The sequence below is a fragment of the Dromiciops gliroides genome, chromosome 1 (genome assembly GCF_019393635.1).
Source record: "Dromiciops gliroides isolate mDroGli1 chromosome 1, mDroGli1.pri, whole genome shotgun sequence".
NCBI classification, from domain to species: Eukaryota; Metazoa; Chordata; class Mammalia; order Microbiotheria; family Microbiotheriidae; genus Dromiciops; species Dromiciops gliroides.
Window position 1 is genome coordinate 162,865,270 of NC_057861.1, and position 20,922 is coordinate 162,886,191.

A 20,922-nucleotide genomic window follows, 5' to 3' on the forward strand; every position below is an offset into this window, starting at 1 on the left:
TTCTGAGAACAACACCCTATTCAGGGCTGGCCAGGTGTGGTCCCAATTTAATCATCATTAAGTAGGTTCTCAGTCTCTCAGTCTCACCCAATTCAATCAATTCCAAATCAATCTTCAGGTGGGGCTCCTGGGTGTCTGCCAAGTCCCATTATTTTATCACACCAGCCTTACTCTCTCCTTTGAGAATAGAGGACAAACAACAATCTGAGAGGAGCAGTAGCTGCTCCACTGAGAACCATGTCTCCAGTGGCAAGATATAGATCAAGAAGATTGGAAATGGTCCTAATGCAATGGGAGACCTTGGCCTTTTTAAGCTCTTTCCAAGTTTGAGTGAGGCATACATAGCACATTCAGTGATTAAGGCTAGCTAAGAAATGAGGCAAAGAATGGCCTCTTTTACCTAGTCCAAACAACAACAACAAAAACAATCTGGGACAGGAAAACCCTCAGCATTTCAGCATTTCTGGCCAAAACAGAAACAACTGCTATTTACACTCACTCTGAGCCACCAGAGCCCAAACAAGGACCAAGTGAAGCTTGGGCTGGGACCTACTGTTGGCCAATCAATAAGAGCCAGAGTGATCTGGGTTTAAGGGATGGTTCTTTTTTTTTTTTTTTTGGGTGAGGCAATTGGGGTTAAGTGACTTGCCCAGGGTCCCACAGGTAGTAAGAGTTAAGTGTCTGAGGCCGAATTTGAACTCAGGTCCTCCTGACTCCAGGGCCAGTGGATAGATCCACTGCCCCACCTAGCTGCCCAAGGAAAATCATTTTGAAGCAATATGGGAGATGAATGGCAATAGGGAGAGTGCCCCAGGGATGGTTCTTTTTTTAAAGTGAGGCAATTGGGGTTAAGTGACTTGCCCAGGGTCACACAGCTAGTAAGTGTTAAGTGTCTGAGGCTGGATTTGAACTCAGGTACTCCTGACTCCAGGGCTGGGGGTGCTCTATCCACTGCGCCACCTAGCTGCCCCCCCCAAGGATGGTTCTTAAGAAAGAAATCTAGCTGATAAACCCCAAGGTATTTTGCAAGGTTTCAGCAATCAAAATTTATATTCCTTTGTGCAGAGCACTCCCAGGTAAGGCTATGACTCTCTGTGTGGAGAGAGGGAGAGAAGAGAGGGAAGAAGGGAAGAAGAGAAGAAGGAAGAAGGGAGGGAAGGAAGGAAGGAAGGAAGGAAGTTGCCTAATGTAACGATTGGAATGACGCCACCTGCTGGAGACCTACTGTAGAAGAGTTCCACCCATGAAGCGAAGGTCTTTGAGGGCAAGACCAGGAGTCTTTTCTTTGGCGTCAGGAAGTGACGCGGGCAAGTGGGAGGAGGAAGGAAGAGACTGGCGCTCGGTCTCTCACTCTTTCCTTTGGACTCTGGTGGAGAGCGGAGCTAGAAATGTGCTCTCCCTTTAATAGATAGGAATCTAGGCTTTTCTCTCTCTTTACCAAATTCTTATTCTCCTTAATAAATGCTTAAAAGTCTAACTCTTGCTAAAGCTTATAATTTATTGGCGACCACTCATTGGATATTTTAGACAGACTAGCTAGAATTTTAGCCCTTAACACTAACTAGAACTGTCCTCAGTGGGGCAACTACTACTACTCACAGATTGTTGTCTGTCCTTCATTCTCAAAGAGGACTGATGACATCAGGAAGGTGATGTCACTTACAAGTGAACTGGATTTAAGTGAGGGAGGGCTGTGCAAGGTTACCAACCTCTCTCTCCTCCAAAGCCATGTGGATCCAGTGGCAAGATACACATCAGGATGACTAGAGATGGCTTTGGATGCAGTAGGAGACCTTGGCCTTTTTAACATTTGAAGGCCAACCTTCTGGTGAAGAGCCTCTCCATACCTGTCTAGACTAGTCCTCATGCAACAGACACAACTTTATCATGAGGCACATAGTCAAAACCTTTCCAGTCTGGGAGGTTTTGCTTCAACACCATAGCCTTCAGGAACCCAATGAGTGCCACATTCCAATAAGGCATGAGATAAGACTGTTATGGAGGAATTGCAGTATCAAAAGGCTGTGTCTTAGCTCCCCTTTCTTTTTAATTTATCATAATGGGGTGCCAATATAGGCTACACTTCCTTCCAAAATCTGGCTTAGAGAACACTTGCATGTGTTCAGTACTCAATGTTATTTTCCATTGTATAATTTATTACAAAGGGATATTATTTTAATGGTATGGCCTGTAACAGAAACAATATCATTTATCTTAATACCATTTAAGTGAATTGGATTTATGCAAAAAAGGAAGCCAGGCCTTCTTGGTACTGATACAGGATCTGATCCTATTTAACAACCAAGAGTCATGGAGAAGTGATTCAACTTGGAGATTTGACTATTGCCAGAGCAGATCAGCATCAATCATATCAGAATTAAGAAATGGCACATTTAGTAGCCATTAATCAGCATGTAAATGGTGACCCTTAAATGACTCCATCCAAGAACAATTTATTCAGTATCTTGGGGAAGTACATTTGGCAGCCAACTCATCCTGGTGAGAGTGAGAGGTAGTGTGGACCCTGTCTGTAAAATCTAGGGGCAGGGGGAGGTTGGATACACTAGTTGAGGGCCTCTTCTGGTTTTAACTCTATTCTCCTGTCAGAATTTACACTTTATTTTTGTTGTTTGTTGTTGTTTTTTGTGGGGCAATTGGGGTTAAGTGACTTGCTCAGGGTCACACAGCTAGTTAAGTGTCAAGTGTCTGAGGCCAGATTTGAACTCAGGTCCTCCTGAATCCAGGGCTGGTGCTTTATCCACTGCACCATCTAGCTGTCCCAGAATCTATACTTTAAAATGAGGTAACAAGTATTTCATGGAAAAAGTGATCAACTGGTCACACCTGCCCTCAATACCTTTCAGGCAAAAATGACCTCTGATGCTTTGATGTTGCAAGAGATAAAGAGAATAAGTATTTATTAAGCACCTATTAGGAGCAGTCAGGTGGTGAAGAGGATAGAGTGCAGGGCCAGAAACAAGAAGACTCATCTTTCTGAGTTCAAATTTGGCCTCAGACACTTTCTAGCTGTGTGACCCTGGGCAAGTCACTCAATCCTGTTTGCCTCAGTTTCCTCATCTGTAAAATGAGCTGGGGAAGAAAATGGCAAACTACTCCAATATCTCTGCCAAGAAAACTCCAAATGGAGTTGCAAAGAGGTGGATATAACTGAAAAAAGGAAAACAAAAACAAAACAAAAAAACTAGCACCTATTATGTGCCACACTTTTTGAAAAATATATCTCATTTGATCTTTGAACTTGAGCATCTGAAAAAATATCACTTGCCCAATTTACTTTAAAATATCTACACTTTAGGGGTGGCTAGGTGGCGCAGTGGATAAAGCACCGGCCCTGGATTCAGGAGTTCCTGAGTTCAAATCCGGCCTCAGACACTTGATACTTACTGGCTGTGTGACCCTGGGCAAGTCACTTAACCCCCATTGCCCCGCAAAAAAAAAAAAAAATCCACACTTTGGCTCTGTTTACCCAGTGTCCATGCCCATACAAAAGTGTGCTGGCCCTCTCTCTGGGCAAGACTACAATCTGATTCTTAAAACTTCTACAGCAAAGAAAAATAAAAAAGGCTGATAGCAAAAGCACGGGATCTTCATTTTAACCAGCAACAAAGATTTCAATCATTAATCAACTCTGATCCAGTTCTTTCCAGAGGCTCTTAAACTTACACTACCTAATATGTGAAAGCAACTTGATGGAAAAAGCTCTCCGCTGTTCTAAATTTTCCAAGTTCTATTCCTAGTTCATTAGAAAAGCAAGGTATTTGAATCACATTAACCCAACCCCCTGCAGAAATGCCTTCACTGACATACAATTCAGTATTATGCCCTCAGGCTTTTACGTAGCAATGTGAATGTTCTTGCAGCTTCTCCCAAATCATAACGATATGTATTTTTCCCAGTGTCATTTATCCACTGATCTGTTCAAAAATTAAACTGAAGAGAACTGAATTTCTCTTTGTTTGGTTTGAGGGGAACAAAAAATAAAGTCTCTACATATGCAAATGCTTTCTTTTGTGGGATAACAAATGATTAAAACTATCTATGTGACCCAGTGTAAATCTTTTTGGGGGCTTCTTTTCTGAGCCAGTTAAAGGTGAATTCACAAGAGGGAAGATCAAGCAGGCCTTTGGTAGTCTCTTGGTAGTATCTACTGTCTGTGATCCTTTTAAAAGGAACCAAATCAATCCCCAGTGTTTTACTCTGCACTATGGTCAATTTTGTAAGCTGCCTCAAATCCTTTAGAAGTGGCCAGGGTATAACTCCCAAATCAATCAGTATGTGTAATGTAATAAAAATGAGGTGCTGAGTCTCTTTGATGTCACCTGTACCATTCTTTCCACTTATTCCAGTAAATTGTTTAATCTCTGGCCTAAGTGGAAGTGGATAAAATGAATGACCACCCCAAAACCCTTTTTGCTTCACTGAAATGGTTCACAAATGAAAATGTTTTTGAGAGCCAGAGTAATCAACATGAATGTAGTTTTTCTTACCTGATATTTTGACTGGACTCTGAAAACTCGGTTGAATTTTATGTACGTTATCATTCTTTAATACTTGATCTAAAGGGGATCTTTCAAAGAAGGTAAGCACCACTTCTGACCTAGAATACTGGAAAGAAAGACTGATTACTTAGAATCCGGGCTTATTTTAATTTTCCCAGTTTTGTTTTTGTTTTTTGTTTTTTTTAGAGCTTCATAGAATTTTGCACTGGAAAAAGGACCTCAGGATCATAGAACATTAGCATTAAAAGGCACCTCTGGGATTATCAAGTTCAACCTTTTAATTTTATAGCTACGGAGGCCAAAGTCCAGAGAGGCTAATATAGTGCAGCATGGTAGAAATAGGACACAGGTTCAAATCCTAGCTCTGATCATGTAGCTCCATGATCTCAGACAAATTATTTTATCACAGAGCCTTGGTTTTCTCATCTACAAAATGGAGATTATACTTATATTGTGTACCTCCAAGAATTGTTGGCTTTTTGTTTGTTTTGGAGGGAATCAGGTTAAATGACTTGCCCAAGGCCAACACAGTAAGTGTTTGAGGCTGGATTTGAACTCGGGTCCTCCTGACTCTAGGGCTGGTGCTTTATCCACTGCATCCCTTAGCTGCCCCCTCAAAAGGTTGTTATAAGGAAAAACTTTGAAAGCTCTCTATGAATGTGAGTCATTACTAGGAAAATTGTTCAATATCACACCTAGTTAGTGTTAGGCCGATGGACTAGAATTCAGGTCTCTTCCTTAGTAAGAAACAACTGTGGGACAGCTAAGTAGCACAGTGGATAAAGCACCAGCCCTGGATTCAGGAGGACCTGAGTTCAAATCCAGCCTCAGACACTTGACACTTACTAGCTGTGTGACCCTTCACAAGTCACTTAACCCTCACTGACCCACCAAAAAAAAAAACAACAGTGATGCTCTGTGCCATTGTGGTAAACTGGTTTAATCCATGAAGGACCTGGGTTCAAATCCTGACTCTGCCCCTTGCTATCTGTGTAACCTTGGAAAAGTAGAGTGCATCTGAGTCTCCATTTCCTTCTGGGTCCACATCTATGATTCCAAGGGGCTTAAGGAAGTTATAGATAATTCCAGGAATTAAAAAACAAAACAAAACAAGGCTAGCCTCTGACAAGGTTGTCCTTATTCAACCCACTTCATTTTAACTGAATCATTCAGGGATTACCCAAAATGAAGGTGCTATCCCACAAAAACTAATTTAACATAAAAGGAACTAAATGATCAACTTTAGACTCCTTTGATGCCAGGATACATTTCACATTGAGAGTTGATTTGACTCTGTTTAGCTTTGTTGTCATTCCCCACCCCACCCCCAAATAAATCCACATGATAAAATCCTTCTCTTCCTCTCCCCTTCTCCTTCTGCTTTTTTCTTCTTCCTTCTCTTCCTTCTTTACCCTACCCCACCCCTGATCTCTCACTCCTTCTCCCCCTTCCCATCAACCATAATGCAAATATGATCATACTTACTTTGCATGGCATGCTAATAATAGTTTTTAGAAGTTTCTCCACTTCATTAAGTCTGGCTTCTATATCATGAGCATCCTTTATTGCAACTAGCCCTAGGAATGAAGACAGAAAATCCTGTCAAAATACAGATCCCAGAAACATGGGCTTTTTAAACAAAGACAATGGTCATCACACAGAAATTTGTAGCACGGTCCTGAAATGTGCAGAAAGGGTACCTCCTACCATTTTTCTCTCTTATCCTGAATATTTAATTAATCCTAGAAGGGGGTAATAGCATTTCAGAAATGCCTGATCTCAACTTTTACAATTTCCACTGATGACATATAAAATTGCTTTGGGTACCTTTGGGAAGGAGAGCTATTTGATGATGGGGACAAGCGAAGCTACGTAAGAAGAAGATGGAACTCAATGGAAAAAATCTTGATGTTGGGCAAGATTAAAGGCAAAAGGAGAAGGGGATGACAGTGGATGAGATGGACAGAGGATGCGATTGTGTCATGAAAACAACAAACATGAACTTGGAAGGACTTCAAGAGACAGGAGAGGATAGAAGGGCCTGGCATGCTATGGTTCACGGGGTCATAAAGAGTTGGACACGACCACTGAATGACTGCACAACAACAGGAAATGAAGCAGGAGTGGGGTTCATAGCTGAACGCAGGAGAAAATCTTTGCTATTCCTGAAAAGTCTAGATTAGGGACCCATAGAGCAAGGGCAGGAAGGAGCCAGAACCACAGGGCTCACCTCTGGAATAACTAACTGTGCTCAAGCATTCCTCAGCTGAAGTGGGCTGCAGGGGAAGATAAGAAGATGCTGAGACTCTAATTCACCCACAGAACTTTCTTCCTAATTATGTAGCAATAGTAGCCTGTCACTAGAGGGCCTCAGCAACCTTCATCAATCCACAGAGCCCGTTGGAAAACTGCTTACTTTTCTTTAAACGCTGAGTTTAGAGGGGGAAATGATTAGCTCTTTGCCCTAAGAAAACCAAACTGGATATGAGTCACGGGTCTTTCCAAGAACCACATGAACTATCCTATTGTGGTTTGGACCAGAAATTCTAAAAGTTACTATGTAAGGAAGTAGAGTTACAATGAATACTCATGAGTATTTGACAATTCTATTGACTTATTTGTGTTGCGTAAATCTACTTAGATAATTATGACTACAGACACCAGGCCTGTGTTTTCACTGGTATCATAGGGAACTCCTTGAACAAATTGAGTCTCCACAAATTATTAGCATCATCTTATAACTTAGGCTCTTGAGAGAGCTGCCTAGACTAGAGCTTCTTAAACTTTTCCCAGCTGGGACCCCTTTTCACCGAAGAAGCTTTTCCGTGACCCCGGGTATATAGGTGTATATAAAAGAGGTATACATAATCTTTTACTGTTGCCAAATTTTTGTGACCCCCCCCCAGCATCCAGTTACATAACCCCATATGGGGTCATCACCCACAGTTTAAGAAGCTTTGACCAGAGCAGATGACTGTCAATACTTCTACTGCTGAACCAGATTAAAATGAAATTGGAGGGGCAACTAGGTGATGCAGTGGATGAAGCACTGGCCCTGGATTCAGGAGGACCTGAGTTGAAATCCGGGATCAGACACTTGACACTAGCTGTGTGACCCTGGGCAAGTCACTTAACCCTCATTGCCTCACCAATAATAATAATAATAATTTTACACGTCACACAGTTCTGCCTGACTCTATGTGACCCCATGGACTTGGTCCATGAGATTTTCTTGGCAAAGATACTAGAGTGGTTTGTCATTTTCTTCTCCATTTTACAGATGAGGAACTGAGGCAAATAGGGCTAAGTGACTTGCCCAAGGTCACATAGCCAGCAAGTGACTGAGACTGCATTTAAACTCAGGACTTCCTGACTCCAGGCCCTTTTGCTCCATCCACTGTGCCACCTAGCTCCACTGATCAGAACAGGTTAGGAAGTTTAAACATAACTAAAACACTGAGCCCACAGGCATAGATAGAGCCTCAATAGCCTGTAGTGCTTGGATTGCATCAAAAGAAGAGCACTAATTTTGTGGGGCTCAGTGCTTCTGTGGAAAGATGGTTAATTGGTATGAGGAAGGTGAAGAGAATTAGACTGGAGAGAAGGTCTACAAACTTCTTTGAGGATTCAGAATATAAGCCTGGGCCACTGGCTAGATACACTGCTTATCAGTCCAGTTTAGTTTCCCTCCCCCTACTGAATTCCTATAGTGCCTGGGTTGTACATGTAATACACACACACACACACACACACACACACACACACACACACACACTCACTCTCTCTCCCCCCCCTTTCCATATATAGATACATAGATATATATATATACAATGCATATGTTTACATGCACATGTGTATATATGTATATTCATATACAAGCACACATACATGCTAAGGACAAATTTATTTGAACACTAAGCATCTGATAAATAGATCTAACAAAGCAAAAGCAACAGACTGACTTGATCTAACATGAAATTTCAAGAAAATGCTTGGTCCCCAATTAAAAACACAAAAACTAAGTGTCTTACTGATGAACATCCTCACCACCTTTACCTGCTCATGCCCTCATCTGCTTATTTGAAGGTTTCAGAAGCCCAAGCTCCTGGCATTGGGCAGTGGCTCAAGCAGGAGGCAAGAGAGGGAGTAGGTAGGAGGTAGGGGGTGGTAGGGAGCCTTGGAAGGTGTTATTTAAAAGTCCAGAAGCCCTTGGCTATACAAGCAGCCCATAAAACTCTGTCATCATTAGGTAAAGAAGAACAAGCATCACTCCCTCCCAAATCCTCCTTCTTCCTCTCTCACGTTACCTTAAATAAGAGGGAAAAGCCAAGAAAACAGGTATATCAAATTCAAAAAAGTCCTTGCTGCTATCCAAAGGATCCCCACTAAAGTTTCAAGCACTCTCCTCTAATATTTAGTCTCTAACAACTGTTTTGCAAAGGAATCATTCCAACTTTGAGGCCAGCTCCATACAATTGTTTGGAAGACCTCTGTTTAACACATAAAAAGAGTACATTCGTACTTTGCTGGAGAGATTTTCTTTGACCACGGGTGAAAGGAAGACCTATGGATTTCTTCCTTCCACTAATGGTGGATCAATAACTGTCTTACCTTTATAGACTTAGACAGTAAGTAGCCTGGGACACTGAGAGATTCACTGAGTTGCCCAGGGTCAGAGAAAGCCTTTATGTGTTAGATGTGCAGCTTTAATACAGGTCAGCCTCAATCCTTTATACTGCACTGTCTTTCTGGCCATTCAAAAAATGCCCTTTAACCCCCCCCCCAAAAAAATATTTCTAAATCCAAAGGAAGCAAACAGAACCCCATGAATTTAAAATTTAATTAGTTGGTAGAGTTGTGAATTGGGCTGACCATTCTGAAAAGTGACTACGTGACTGAAATGTTCATACCCTTTGACCCAGAGATCCCACTTCCAGGCATTTCTTGTTCTTTGCCATAAGGGATAACTCTAGAAGCAGGGAATACATTGGGAAATATAGGTGATGTAGGGGAAAAGAATCAACATTTATGAAATGTCTACTGTGTCAGGCACTGTGCCAAGGACTTTACAAATACTGTCTCATTTGTAAAATAGGATACCAATAAAAAATGTTTTCTGTAAAATATGGAATTAATGCTTAGTATAGCTGGCATATTAGTTTTATACAGGCCAAATTTAGTTTCTACCCCATAGGCTATTGAGTAAAACTCTCAGAACTTTATTTTTGTGTGTTCTGCAACTGTACACTGGAGCCCTCTTTTAAAATCAATGTGCTGACTAATGTGGAAATATGTTTAATATGACTGTACATGTATAACATATATCAGATTTTTTCATGTCTTGGGGATGGAGGAGGGGAAGAGAAGGGGGAAGAAAAATTTGGGACTCAAAATCTTATAAAAATTAATGTTGGTAACTATCTTTCCATGCAATTGGGGGAAAATAGTATTAAGTGGAAAAAAGAAAACAGAATCAATGAGTACAGCACGTCTCTACCAGTTTTCATTAAATATTAGACACGAATCCCAGAGATCATCTAGTCCAATCTCTATTTTGCAGAGGAAACAATCATTTCTATAGTCTACTATGTGCCAGGCACTTTTCTAAGAACTTTATAAATATGATCTCACTTGATCCTCACAACAACCCTGAGAAGTAGTGCTATTATTTTGTTCCCATTTTCAGATGAGAAAACTGAGGCAGGTAGCAGTTAAGTGATTTACCCAGGATCACACAGCTAGTAAATGTCTGAGGCTAGATTTGAACTCAGCTCTTTTTTACTTCAAGCCCAGACTGTACTACCTAGTTGCCTCTAATGAGGAATGAAATTAAGGAAACTGGGGCCCAGAGACAGGTAAAGACCTGCTTATAGTAACACAGCAAGTAGGAGTCCTGATTTGGCCTCCAATTTTAACCCCACTGGTCATTCTTTCCACACATAGTGTCTCTGTAGCATTCACAGGGTAATATGATTTTGAAATGACTATAGAGGTTTCCATACTCATAGTAGGGCTAGAGATTTAGAGTTATTTTATCTTAGCTATTATAATGTACCCTTGATTTACTGAATGTGGAACACTGTTCCTATGGGGAAATGGGATGTGTAGAATTACATTGTTTTCAATAACTGCTGTGGCAAGACTCAGGGGCCTGCTTTAGCCAGACTCAGTGGATAGTTCTGGGCCTGGAGTCAAGAAAACCTGAGTTTGAATCTGGATTCAGATACTTACTAGCTGTAAGACCCTGGGCAAGTCACTTAACCTGTCTGCTTTAATCCACTGGAGAAGGAAATGGCAAAGCACTCCAGTATTTTTGTCAAGAAAACCCCACAGTGGGGCAGCTAGGTGGCGCAGTGGATAGAGCACCAGCCCTGGAGTCAGGAGGACCTGAGTTCAAATTCGGCCTCAGACACTTAACACTTAACCCTAGGCAAGTGACCCTAGGCAAGTCACTTAACCCCAATTGCCTCACCAAAAAAAAGAAAAAAGAAAAAAAAAAAGAAAACCCCACAGACAGCATGGTGCATGGGGTCACAAAGAGTTAGACACAGCTGAGCAACAATAACAAGAGCTGGAAGGGACTCCAGGGTAAGTATTATTCATGATCCCCCTTTTACGGATAAGGAAGTGAGTCCCAAGAAGGCTGTTAGATTTTTTTTTTTTAATCATTAAGGCCTTTTCCTTAATCATCATTCAGTAGCAGGATCTACCACCCCCCACATACACACACACACACACACACACACAATTTGATCAGGAAAGATCAGAATTAGAAATGCTCATTCCTTTAGACAAGTGCATTGTGGGAATTTCATCATTTTCTCTCAATAGGTCAGGCTCAAAACAAAAATCACGACCAATCAATTGTTTATTTAATGCCTAATATGTGCCAGGCACTGTGCTAAGCACTGGAGGTAGAGAAGCTCCTGTTTGATTTATTCTCCTCTTGTCTGCTACTCTCCCTCACCCCAGGCTTTTCACATCCCCATATTAATCCTGTATTCAGTTTCCCACCTTCTCTCTTCATACTCCCCTACATGTATAAACCAAACTGAACTGTCTCCTGAACATACTTAGACTCTCCTACCCCAGCCTTTGCTCACACTGTTCCCTTTGCCCATCATATCTCCCCTCCTCCTCTTTGCCTGTTGAATTCCTATGCTGACTTTAAAGCCCAATTCGTGTGTTTCTGTTTCTATTAAACCTCCTCCCCCCAACCCCTAACCCCAACCCCTCCTCGGACTTCACAAGTACCTCTGTTAGTACTTTCTCTAACATCTTCCCATATACACCACTAGGTGGTAGTGGGTTCCTCTTCATTGAATGTCTTTCACTGGGAACAGAACAGGTATTTCTATACCTGGGACAAGTAGCAGCCTTAGGAGAAGGGGGTAGGCCACTATGGGAACGATGACAGTCTTATTTATGACTCTGGGATGATCATTTACTTATCACGTATTTGAGGAAGAAACTTTTGGGGTAGGGATCGGTCTGCATGGTCCCTAACGTTGCCTTTTAGCTTCTACAGTTCTGTGATTGACTCTAACACCCTCACTTTCCAGATGAGGCCCAGAGAGGATAGAGAGAACTGTCCCAGGACACAGAGCTAACAAATGGCAGAGCTAGGCCCTCCTCCAAGGCTAGGGCTGTTTGCTCCTTTCCCACAATGTCTCCTTTATCATACCGGTTGACTTTTTATGTGTTTATATCTTGTCTGAGAACAGGCACCTGTGTTATCCTTCCGGGCATCACATTGAGCCAGTAACAGTGTCCTGCCAGCCATTGTGAGCACTCAACAAATATTTCTCAATTCTTTCAGATCACAGGGAGACAGTCTGAGAGTGAGCCAGCATTTAATTCACTGAGTCACTGTAAGTCATTATCGTGGTTGATAACAAGAGCCCACAGCGGGTCTCAATGCAATTCACTGAGGGTGTTGATTCTCATCACTGAACGACCTGGTCCTCAGGACAACCACACAAACAGGCACTGCAATTATTATTATCATCCCCATTTAACAGATGAGGAAATGGCAGGTCATGGTGGTGACATGACTCGTCCAAAATCAGACAATTAAATATCAAAGCTGGGAGTTTAATCTAGCTTGTCTACTGACAAGTCCAGGGCTTTATTAACTAATGACATGCTTTTCACTTCCTGTTTCTTGTGTCTTCCTCATTGCGTCAGGATCAGTCAGCCAACTAGCATTTATTAAATGCCTACTATATGCCAGGCACTGTGCTACATATTAGGGATTCAAAGCAAAAAAAAAAAAAAAGGTCCCTGCCCTTAAGTTGCCAGAGACATGTAAACAACTAGGTACAAGCAAGCTATAGACAGGATAAATTGAGGGTATTCGGGTATTCTCAAAGGAAAGGCATGAAGGTTAAGGAGGAGATGGGAGGGATCTCTTGCAGAAGGTAAGACTTCAGGTGAGACTCAAAGAGAGCCAGGGAGGACAGAAGGTAAAGATGAAGAGGGACATTACAGGCATGGGGACAGCCAGTGAAAATGCCCAAAGTTGAGAGATGGAATCGTCATGTGTGAGGAACAGCAAGGAGCCACTATCACTGGATTGCAAGTACATGGAGGAGAACAGAGTATAAAAAACATGAAAAGGTAGGAAGAGGAGGCCAGATTATAAAAGGCTTTGGAAGCCAAACAGAGGATTCTGTATTTGATCCTTAAGGTAACAGGGAGCCGTGAGAATTTATTGAATAGGGGGATGATACAGTCAGACCTGCATTTTAGGGAGATCAATTCGACAGCGAGTGAAGGATAAAGTGGAGTGGGGAGAGATTTAAGGCAGGGAGACTAGCCAGCTGTTTAACTGCTCTGTGGATTGTATGTGTGGAAATGTCCAGAATCTAAATTTATTTCTCCATTTCAGTGTGTCTGTGTTTGCTGACTGGAAGCTAAGAGCCTCTCATCAAAGCCTGAACATACTTCAGTGGTACATGATGGAATGGAAAAAGCTCTGGAATCAGAGGGTCTGGGTTCAAATCCTGCCTCAGCCACTACCTGTGTGACATTGGGCAAATGAGTCATTTTATCTCCCTAGGCCTCAGTTTCCTCATCTGTAAAATTAAGGAACTGGCCTGGCTGACCCTTCCAGCTCTAAATATATGATCCTGTGAAGAGAATAATGCCTTATAATCATTCACTCAATAAGCACTAGGTAAGTGGCCACTATGTTCAAGCTACTGGGCATACTTTCCACGTTCTTCACTGTATTCTAAGAAAAAAGGAAGGGAAATGGGAATGAGGCTTGACATGGGAAGAGAAGAGATGCTAAATCTCCAGCACTGAAAGAAAAGAAAGGTCAGATAATTGTTTCTAATAAAATTCTGTGCTCCAGTTGGGATTGGACTGTTATTAATACCCTGAAAATGCTTTCAAACTATTGGTTGTGAGAAAATAATAATGGATTTCTTGGGGGGATCCAGAGATTCGTTTCTCAGTGCTTTCCCCCACCCCAACCCCCAACTCCAGAAAGTCCAGTTCTCCTGGAAGAACTTCAAAAATTCTTATCTAGGACAAACCTAAGGGAACAAAAGGAATGGGGATAGATCCTTTTGTCTAGATTGTAGAAGGACTGATGGGATTAAACCACACCTAAATAATGGCCTTTGTCTTAAGCAACTTCAGTGAGTTCTTTTCACTTTTCACCTCTAGAGGTCATTTTAGGTTTTTTTGGTTTTTTCCTAGAGTTCATTTTAATGTAGACCACCTTCAAGTCATGTCAACCAATGAAACTGAATGATGCCAACCAATTAGCCTCTATCAAAAGAGGATAAAAAAGCCCTTGGAAGCTGCAATAAGAGGTCTTTTGGGTATTCTGGGCTTTTCTGAAACTGCAAGGTCTCTGTGTCTCTTGCTGTGTCTCTCTTGGGTTTCCTTGAGACCATATGTAGTGTTATGGTCTGGGATACCTCATTTGAATGGGTCGGGTGACCTCAGAAGTTTTCTGGGGTAAATCAAAGAACCTTCTCCTGGAGAAACTAAACCAAAGGACAGACACACCTAAAGAGATAAGTAGCACTAGATCTGGAATGAGCTAGCTCCAAGACCACCACCCTTCATTCCAGTCTCCCCCAACCCTCCAGGAGATAAGATTAGGTGTGGCTGCTGCCTTTGTGGTTCCTGGGGGAGAGAGATGGCTTGAGAGATCCGGAGCTACCCCTCACCCAACTTCCCCTAGCCATCACCAGTGGGGGATAGTCCTCACCCAACAAGGAAACTTTCCACAGTCAGATGATCACCCCATTGGCCCACCATCATTTCTCCATAATAGTATCTGCCTATCTCCTGCTCAGGGAGAAAGGTATCTCAGAGAGCCCCACCTCTGTGCCATGCCTTCTTCCCATGAGAAGTCCAAGGATTTCTCTCTTGGTTTCCTTTCCCTAGCACCTAAATAAACTATAATTTTATTCTAATTGGATTTGTGTGCAAGAGGGTGTAATTCTTTAAAGAGGAATTCCTAAGAACCCCTACCCCAAACTGCCACCCATTTCCCCACAACATACAGCATGGGTCTTTCTTTGGTGGCTTTTCTCCTGCTCCAAATAACTGACATGCTGAAGCTTTCTCCCTTTTTTCTCTACCACATGGCCTGAGACCATAAGAAGTTTGGGGGGGCAGCTAGGTGGCGCAGTGGATAGAGCACTGGCCCTGGATTCAGGAAGACCTAAGTTCAAATCTGACCTCAGACACTTGACACTTACTAGCTGTGTGCCCCTGGGCAAGTCACTTAACCCTCATTGCCCCAACAACAACAACAAAAAAGTTTGGGAGACACGTGGTCAATTCTTTACTGGTAAAACATGGATAAATTAATATATACTTATCCAAAATCTGTGTAAATACCAATAGTAGGGTAGCTGGGTGGCGCAGTAGATAAAGCACCAGCCCTGGATTCAAGAGGACCTGAGTTCAAATCTGGTTTCAGACACTTGACACTCACTAGCTGTGTGACCCTGGGAAAGTTACTTAACCCTCATTGACCCACCCCACCCCCAAAAAATAGCAATAGTAATTCATTTTTAAAACACATGGGAAAAAAAGTGCTGCATCTGGAGCCAGAGGACATGACTTCAAAACCCAGCTTCCTTCCATACTACCTGGGTAATAGGAGAGATGTCTTTAGGTCTTTGTTTCTTCATATGTAAAATGAAGCAGGAGGAAGATGATGTCTGAGGCCCCTTCCAGCAGTAATAACAATACTAATGCTATTATTATAATCACATATAGTGTTTTAAATTATGCAAAGTGCTTTACATTATCTCAGATCCACAATCCTAGAAGATAAGTGCTATTATTATTCCCATTTTATAATTGAGGAAACTGAGGCAGAGGTTACGTGACTTACACAGTGACTAAGATCACATTTGAGCTCAGGACTTTCTGACTTCAGGTTTAGAACCCTAGCCGCTACTGGAACTTTAAATGTAGGATTCTTTGGCAGCAAACTCAGGCTCAGTCTGAGTCGGGCTTTCCATGGTGCTGATATCTAAGAAGTTGTACCCAACTGAAAGGAAATACAAAGCTAAAGGCTCCAGATGTGAACCTCCATTTTTCAGCAGAATTCTAGTTATTTTAGAGCTTACTTTAAAAGTGCCTAATCCATCTCAAAAAAAGAGAAAGAGATAAATGAACAAAAATCTTCATAACAGCATTATTAATATTTTTTAAGTGATTACAATGTAGTAGAGATATTCTGTTCCAGTATGGGATTAAATTAAATGGCCAGTGAGGTCCCTCTGAATTCTGAAATTCTATGTTCAAGTCCAAGAGGAATAGATTATTTAATAAAATTATAACATGTCCAAATAGCATGGCTCACCCAAGAAGCACTTAATACATCCACAAATGTACCAACCTCTGCAACTTTACAAACTCCTATCATTGTTCTTTTTAAAGACTCAGGTACTAATTAAATGATTAGTTTAGCCTTTTAAAAATCTGCCTGCAGGGGGCAGCTAGGTGGTGCAGTGGATAAATCGCTGGCCCTGGATTTAGGAGGACCTGAATTCACATCTGGCCTCAGACACTTGGTACTTACTAGCTGGGTGACCCTGGGCAAATCACATAACCTCCATTGCCCCGCAAAAAAGCAAAACAAAACAAAAAAACAAAACTGCCGGCCAATTTCAGAAAAACCTGGAAAGACTTACATGAACTGATGCTGAGAAGTATGCAGAACCAAGAGAACACTGTACACGGTATCAACAACATTGTGTGATAATCAACCGTAACAGACTTAACTCTTCTCAGCAATACAATGATCCAAGACAATTGCCAAGGACTCATGATGGAAAATGTTCTCCAAATCTGAATGCAGATGGAAGCATACTATTTTCATTTGTTGTTGTTTGTTTCTTCTTTCTTGTGGTTTTTCCCTTTTGTTCTGATTCTTCTCTCACAACATGACTAATGTGAAAATATGTTTAATATGATTGTAATGTATAACCTATATGATTGCTTGCTGGCTTTGGGAGGGAGAACAATTTGGAACTCAAAATCTTACACAAATGAATGTCAAAAATTATCTTTACATGTAATTGGAAAAAAACACTATTTTTTTTTTAAAGAAAAAAATTTATCTGCCTAGTTGAATAATCATTTGAAGGTCAGTCCAGTTAGGTTCCAGTTTTTATTATCATCACAATTTTGAACTTTATATTACAAATGCACCATTGAGAATAACAGAGCTAAATGTCCTTAAGAGACTAGATAGCCTAAACCCTACACTTTATAGATTGAGACCAGAGAGATTAAGAGATTTGCCCAAGGTCCTAAAAAGCAACAAAGGCGAGATGGTGGCACATACATTTTCTATGTAGATTAAGATTTCCTTCGTTTACTTTTTTTTTTCCTGATGCCTTACATGGCAAGAGAGGATAAAGAAAGTTTTCTATCAGTAAAACATTTATGCGCATATCTACAATAGCGGAACACAAGAAAAAAAATCTTTCACCCCTAAACAAAAGCTTACAAGCAGAGGTTCTCAAAATGTTGTCTGCAAGACCCCAAATCCTTTCAGGGTGTCTGTCAGGTCAATCAATCAATAAGCATTTAAGCGACTACTATGCACCAGGCACTGTGCTAAACTCTAGGGGTACAAAAAGAAAGCAAAAGACACACCCTGACCTCAAGGAGCTCACAATCTAACACAGGTGCTCACAAACTATTTTCCCAATACTAAAATATTATTTACCTATTCAAATACGCCTTCCATTTCAAGCTACACATCAGTCTGAGGCAGGATTTTCTTCATATACTTCAACTAGAGATTTGCAAAAAATATCTAAAATAATGCCACTTCTCTCAATTTCTTTTTTTGTAAAATAGTTATTTTTCATCTATAGAATTTTATGTTAACATAATTGATTAATTATTATTATTTTAATAAGTATTTTAAAATGTATACATTTTCAATTTTAATGACAAATATCAATATATAACCTACATAAAACATAGGGGTCCTCACTAACTCTTTTTTTTGTTTTTTTTGCAGGGCAATTGGGGTTAAGTGACTTGCCCAGGGTCACACAGCTAGTAAGTGTTAAGTGTCTGAGGCCGGATTTGAACAGGTACTCCTGAATCCAGGGCCGGTGCTTTATCCACTGCGACACCTAGCTGCCCCCTCACTAACTCTTAAGAGTGTCAAGGGGTCCTGAGACCAAAAAGTGCAGAATACGAGCTTCGAGCCTAGATTCATAAACTATGGCTTGCAACCAACAGCATATGGGGGTCGCGAAAATTTTGGCAACACCAAAAGGTCATGTATTCCTATTTTGCTTCCCTATATGCGCCGGGTCGCGTAAAAATTTCTCGGGCGAAAAGGGGGCGCAAGTGGGAAAAGTTTAAGTAAGCCCTGATGTAGAGAACAAGACCCACAAAAGATGGGTTGCCACGCAGGAGACAGAGCAGAAGGGGGCGCTCAAGTTACACGTGTGCACCCAGGCTTCTTTCTATTAGAAGGCAAAGATCTCTCTTGGAAAGTAGTCCACCAGCCTCATTAAAGAATTGCTCTCAGGGAACTGATACAGAAAATGGTGCATGCCCCAGCAATTTCCCTAATTTCTGCTAAAATACAATCACTTAGCATCTATTTGACTTTCACTTCTCCATCACATACAGGGGAGGCACAAAGGGTTGTATTCAGCTTTGCTCCAAGCATCTGGAAGCTGGAAATAGAAGCCTGATGATAATACCCTCTTCACAGCAGGTTGCCAATTCCACACTCATACGGGGAATGAATTGCTGTGAGCCGTAAGTGCTCTTCTCTCCCGAACTGGCTTCATCCTTGAAATCTACTAGCAAGGAATCTGTTTCACGGTTAATTTCCAGTTAAATTTCTTTATGCTCATCAAAATGCCTGATTTATTTTTGTGTACCAACATAGGAAAACGCAGGATTCACTGAAGATGAAGATTCCCTAAGATTTCAGAATTGGAAAAGACCTTGAAGATTCAGAGCTGGACGGAACCTTGGGGTCCACCTCCTCCAGCTCCCTCATTTGACAAGGAGACCCAATGTTACTGCTCCTAAGTTGCATCCCCTCGGTGCCTTCTGTAGTGAAAAAACAACAAAAATCCTGTCCTTTGGTAAAGTTATTTAGTCATTTTTCAGTCCTGTCTGATTCTTCTTGACCCCATTTGGGGTTTTCTTGGCAAAAATCCTGGAGTGGTTTGCCATTTCCTTCTCCAGCTCATTTTAAGAGGAAACTAAGGCAAACAAGGCTAAGTGACTTGCCCCAGAATCACACAGCTAGTAAATGTCGGAGGCCAGATTTGAACTCAGGAAGATCTACTGAGTCACCTAGCTTTCCCCTAGACCCCAACCACTTCCTCTGCTGATGAGCTTCTTTGAAATAAGACACAGTGGAGGACCCACTGGACTTGAAGCCTTACTAGTTTCATAGGCCAGCCAGAATTTGAACTTGGGGAAATGAAGCCTTTGAAAATACAGGGTGTCACCTCTAATCAATGATGAAGCATCTGAACTGGGCTTTAAAAGAGTTCTGAGGTATAAAGAAAGCAAATAATTACCTCCACCTTCCACATTCAGAAGCCTAACTATAAATTTGTGCGACTTAATCCTAACATTGAAAATATAACCAAATGATGACATCCTTAGTGAACTGCTAAAGAAGACGATTATTTTCAGAGAACAAGCCAACAATAGCTGAGATGTTGAACACGTGGCCTGCATGTGGCTTGCAACATTCCAAGACCAGATTAAAATGTAATTGGGAAACATTCGACAAAATAAATAAAAATGCAATGTTCCATCGTTTCTGACTCTCTGTGACCCCATTTGTGATTTTCTTGGCAAAGATACTGTAGTGATTTGCCATTTCCTTCTCCAGCTCATTTGACAGATAAGGAAACTGAAACAAATAGGGTTAAGTGACTTGCCCAAGGTCACACAGCTAGGAAATTTCTGAGGCTAGATTTGAACTAGTCTTCCTGACTCCAGGTCTGGCGATCTATCACACCATCTAGCTGCCCCAAAATGCAATATGATAGTTAATATTATATTTTATAACTAAATCAATATGTGGCTTTTAGGGATCTTCACATAGGAATTAGTAACCCCCAGCCTCAAACATTTGAGTTTAACATCACTGAGTTAGAGTCAGAATCAGGAAGATCTGGGTTTAAGTCCTGTGTCTTGACAAAGCTTGGCTATTGGATCCTGAATAAGTCACTTTGTTTTGACATGTAATTGGGGGGAAAAATAAAATACAGATAGACAGATAGACAGACAGACAGATAGATAAATGGGTGAGTGAATGAATATATAAATAGATGAATGAGTGAATGAATAGATAAATGAATATTTGAATAAATAAATGGATACCTGAATGAATAAACACACAAATAAATAGATACCAATAGATAAGAAAGATGGATAGATAGATAGATAGAAAGAAATAAGAACAAATGGCTAAATAAATTCCAGTTAGAAAATTCAAGTTTAGGGGTCACTTAGATTAGGAGTAATCAATCTGAGGCACTGTATTATAGCATAGCACAATAACTGATGCTCTTAGTCAACCAGCCAGTTATAAGTAAAGATTTAAATTATGGTAAAAAAAAAATGTCCATATCAGAGTCAACTCTCTAAAATGATGTTTTATATTCACCAGCAGTGGCAGATTAAGTTCCCTTTAAAGATTTGGTAAATAAAAATTAACCGTTACATCTTCTTCATTGTTCCTACTATAGGTGTCCCATTACTCCATCCATGCCCTTGCACTGGCCTTCAATGCTCACCCTCCTCAGCTCTGTCTCCTGGCTCCCAGGATCCCTTCAAGTCTCAGCTAATATGCCACCAGCTGCAAGAGGCCTCTCCAACTAAGGGGGCCTTCCTTCCCTCTGAGATTACCTTCTGT

The 20,922-nt window shown here is 41.2% G+C and overlaps 1 protein-coding gene across 1 annotated transcript in view; it reads right to left on the reverse strand.

Annotated features, from left to right (window-relative positions):
* The window catches only part of PXDC1 (PX domain containing 1), a 63,425-nt gene that overhangs the window by 20,813 nt on the left and 21,690 nt on the right, over window positions 1-20,922 (reverse strand). Inside the window, exons 2-3 of the mRNA XM_043979147.1 lie at window positions 6,006-6,097; window positions 4,509-4,626 (exon numbers count right to left, since the gene is read on the reverse strand). Coding sequence (XP_043835082.1) covers window positions 4,509-4,626; window positions 6,006-6,097 — 210 coding nt within the window. The remainder of the gene's footprint in view (window positions 1-4,508; window positions 4,627-6,005; window positions 6,098-20,922) is intronic.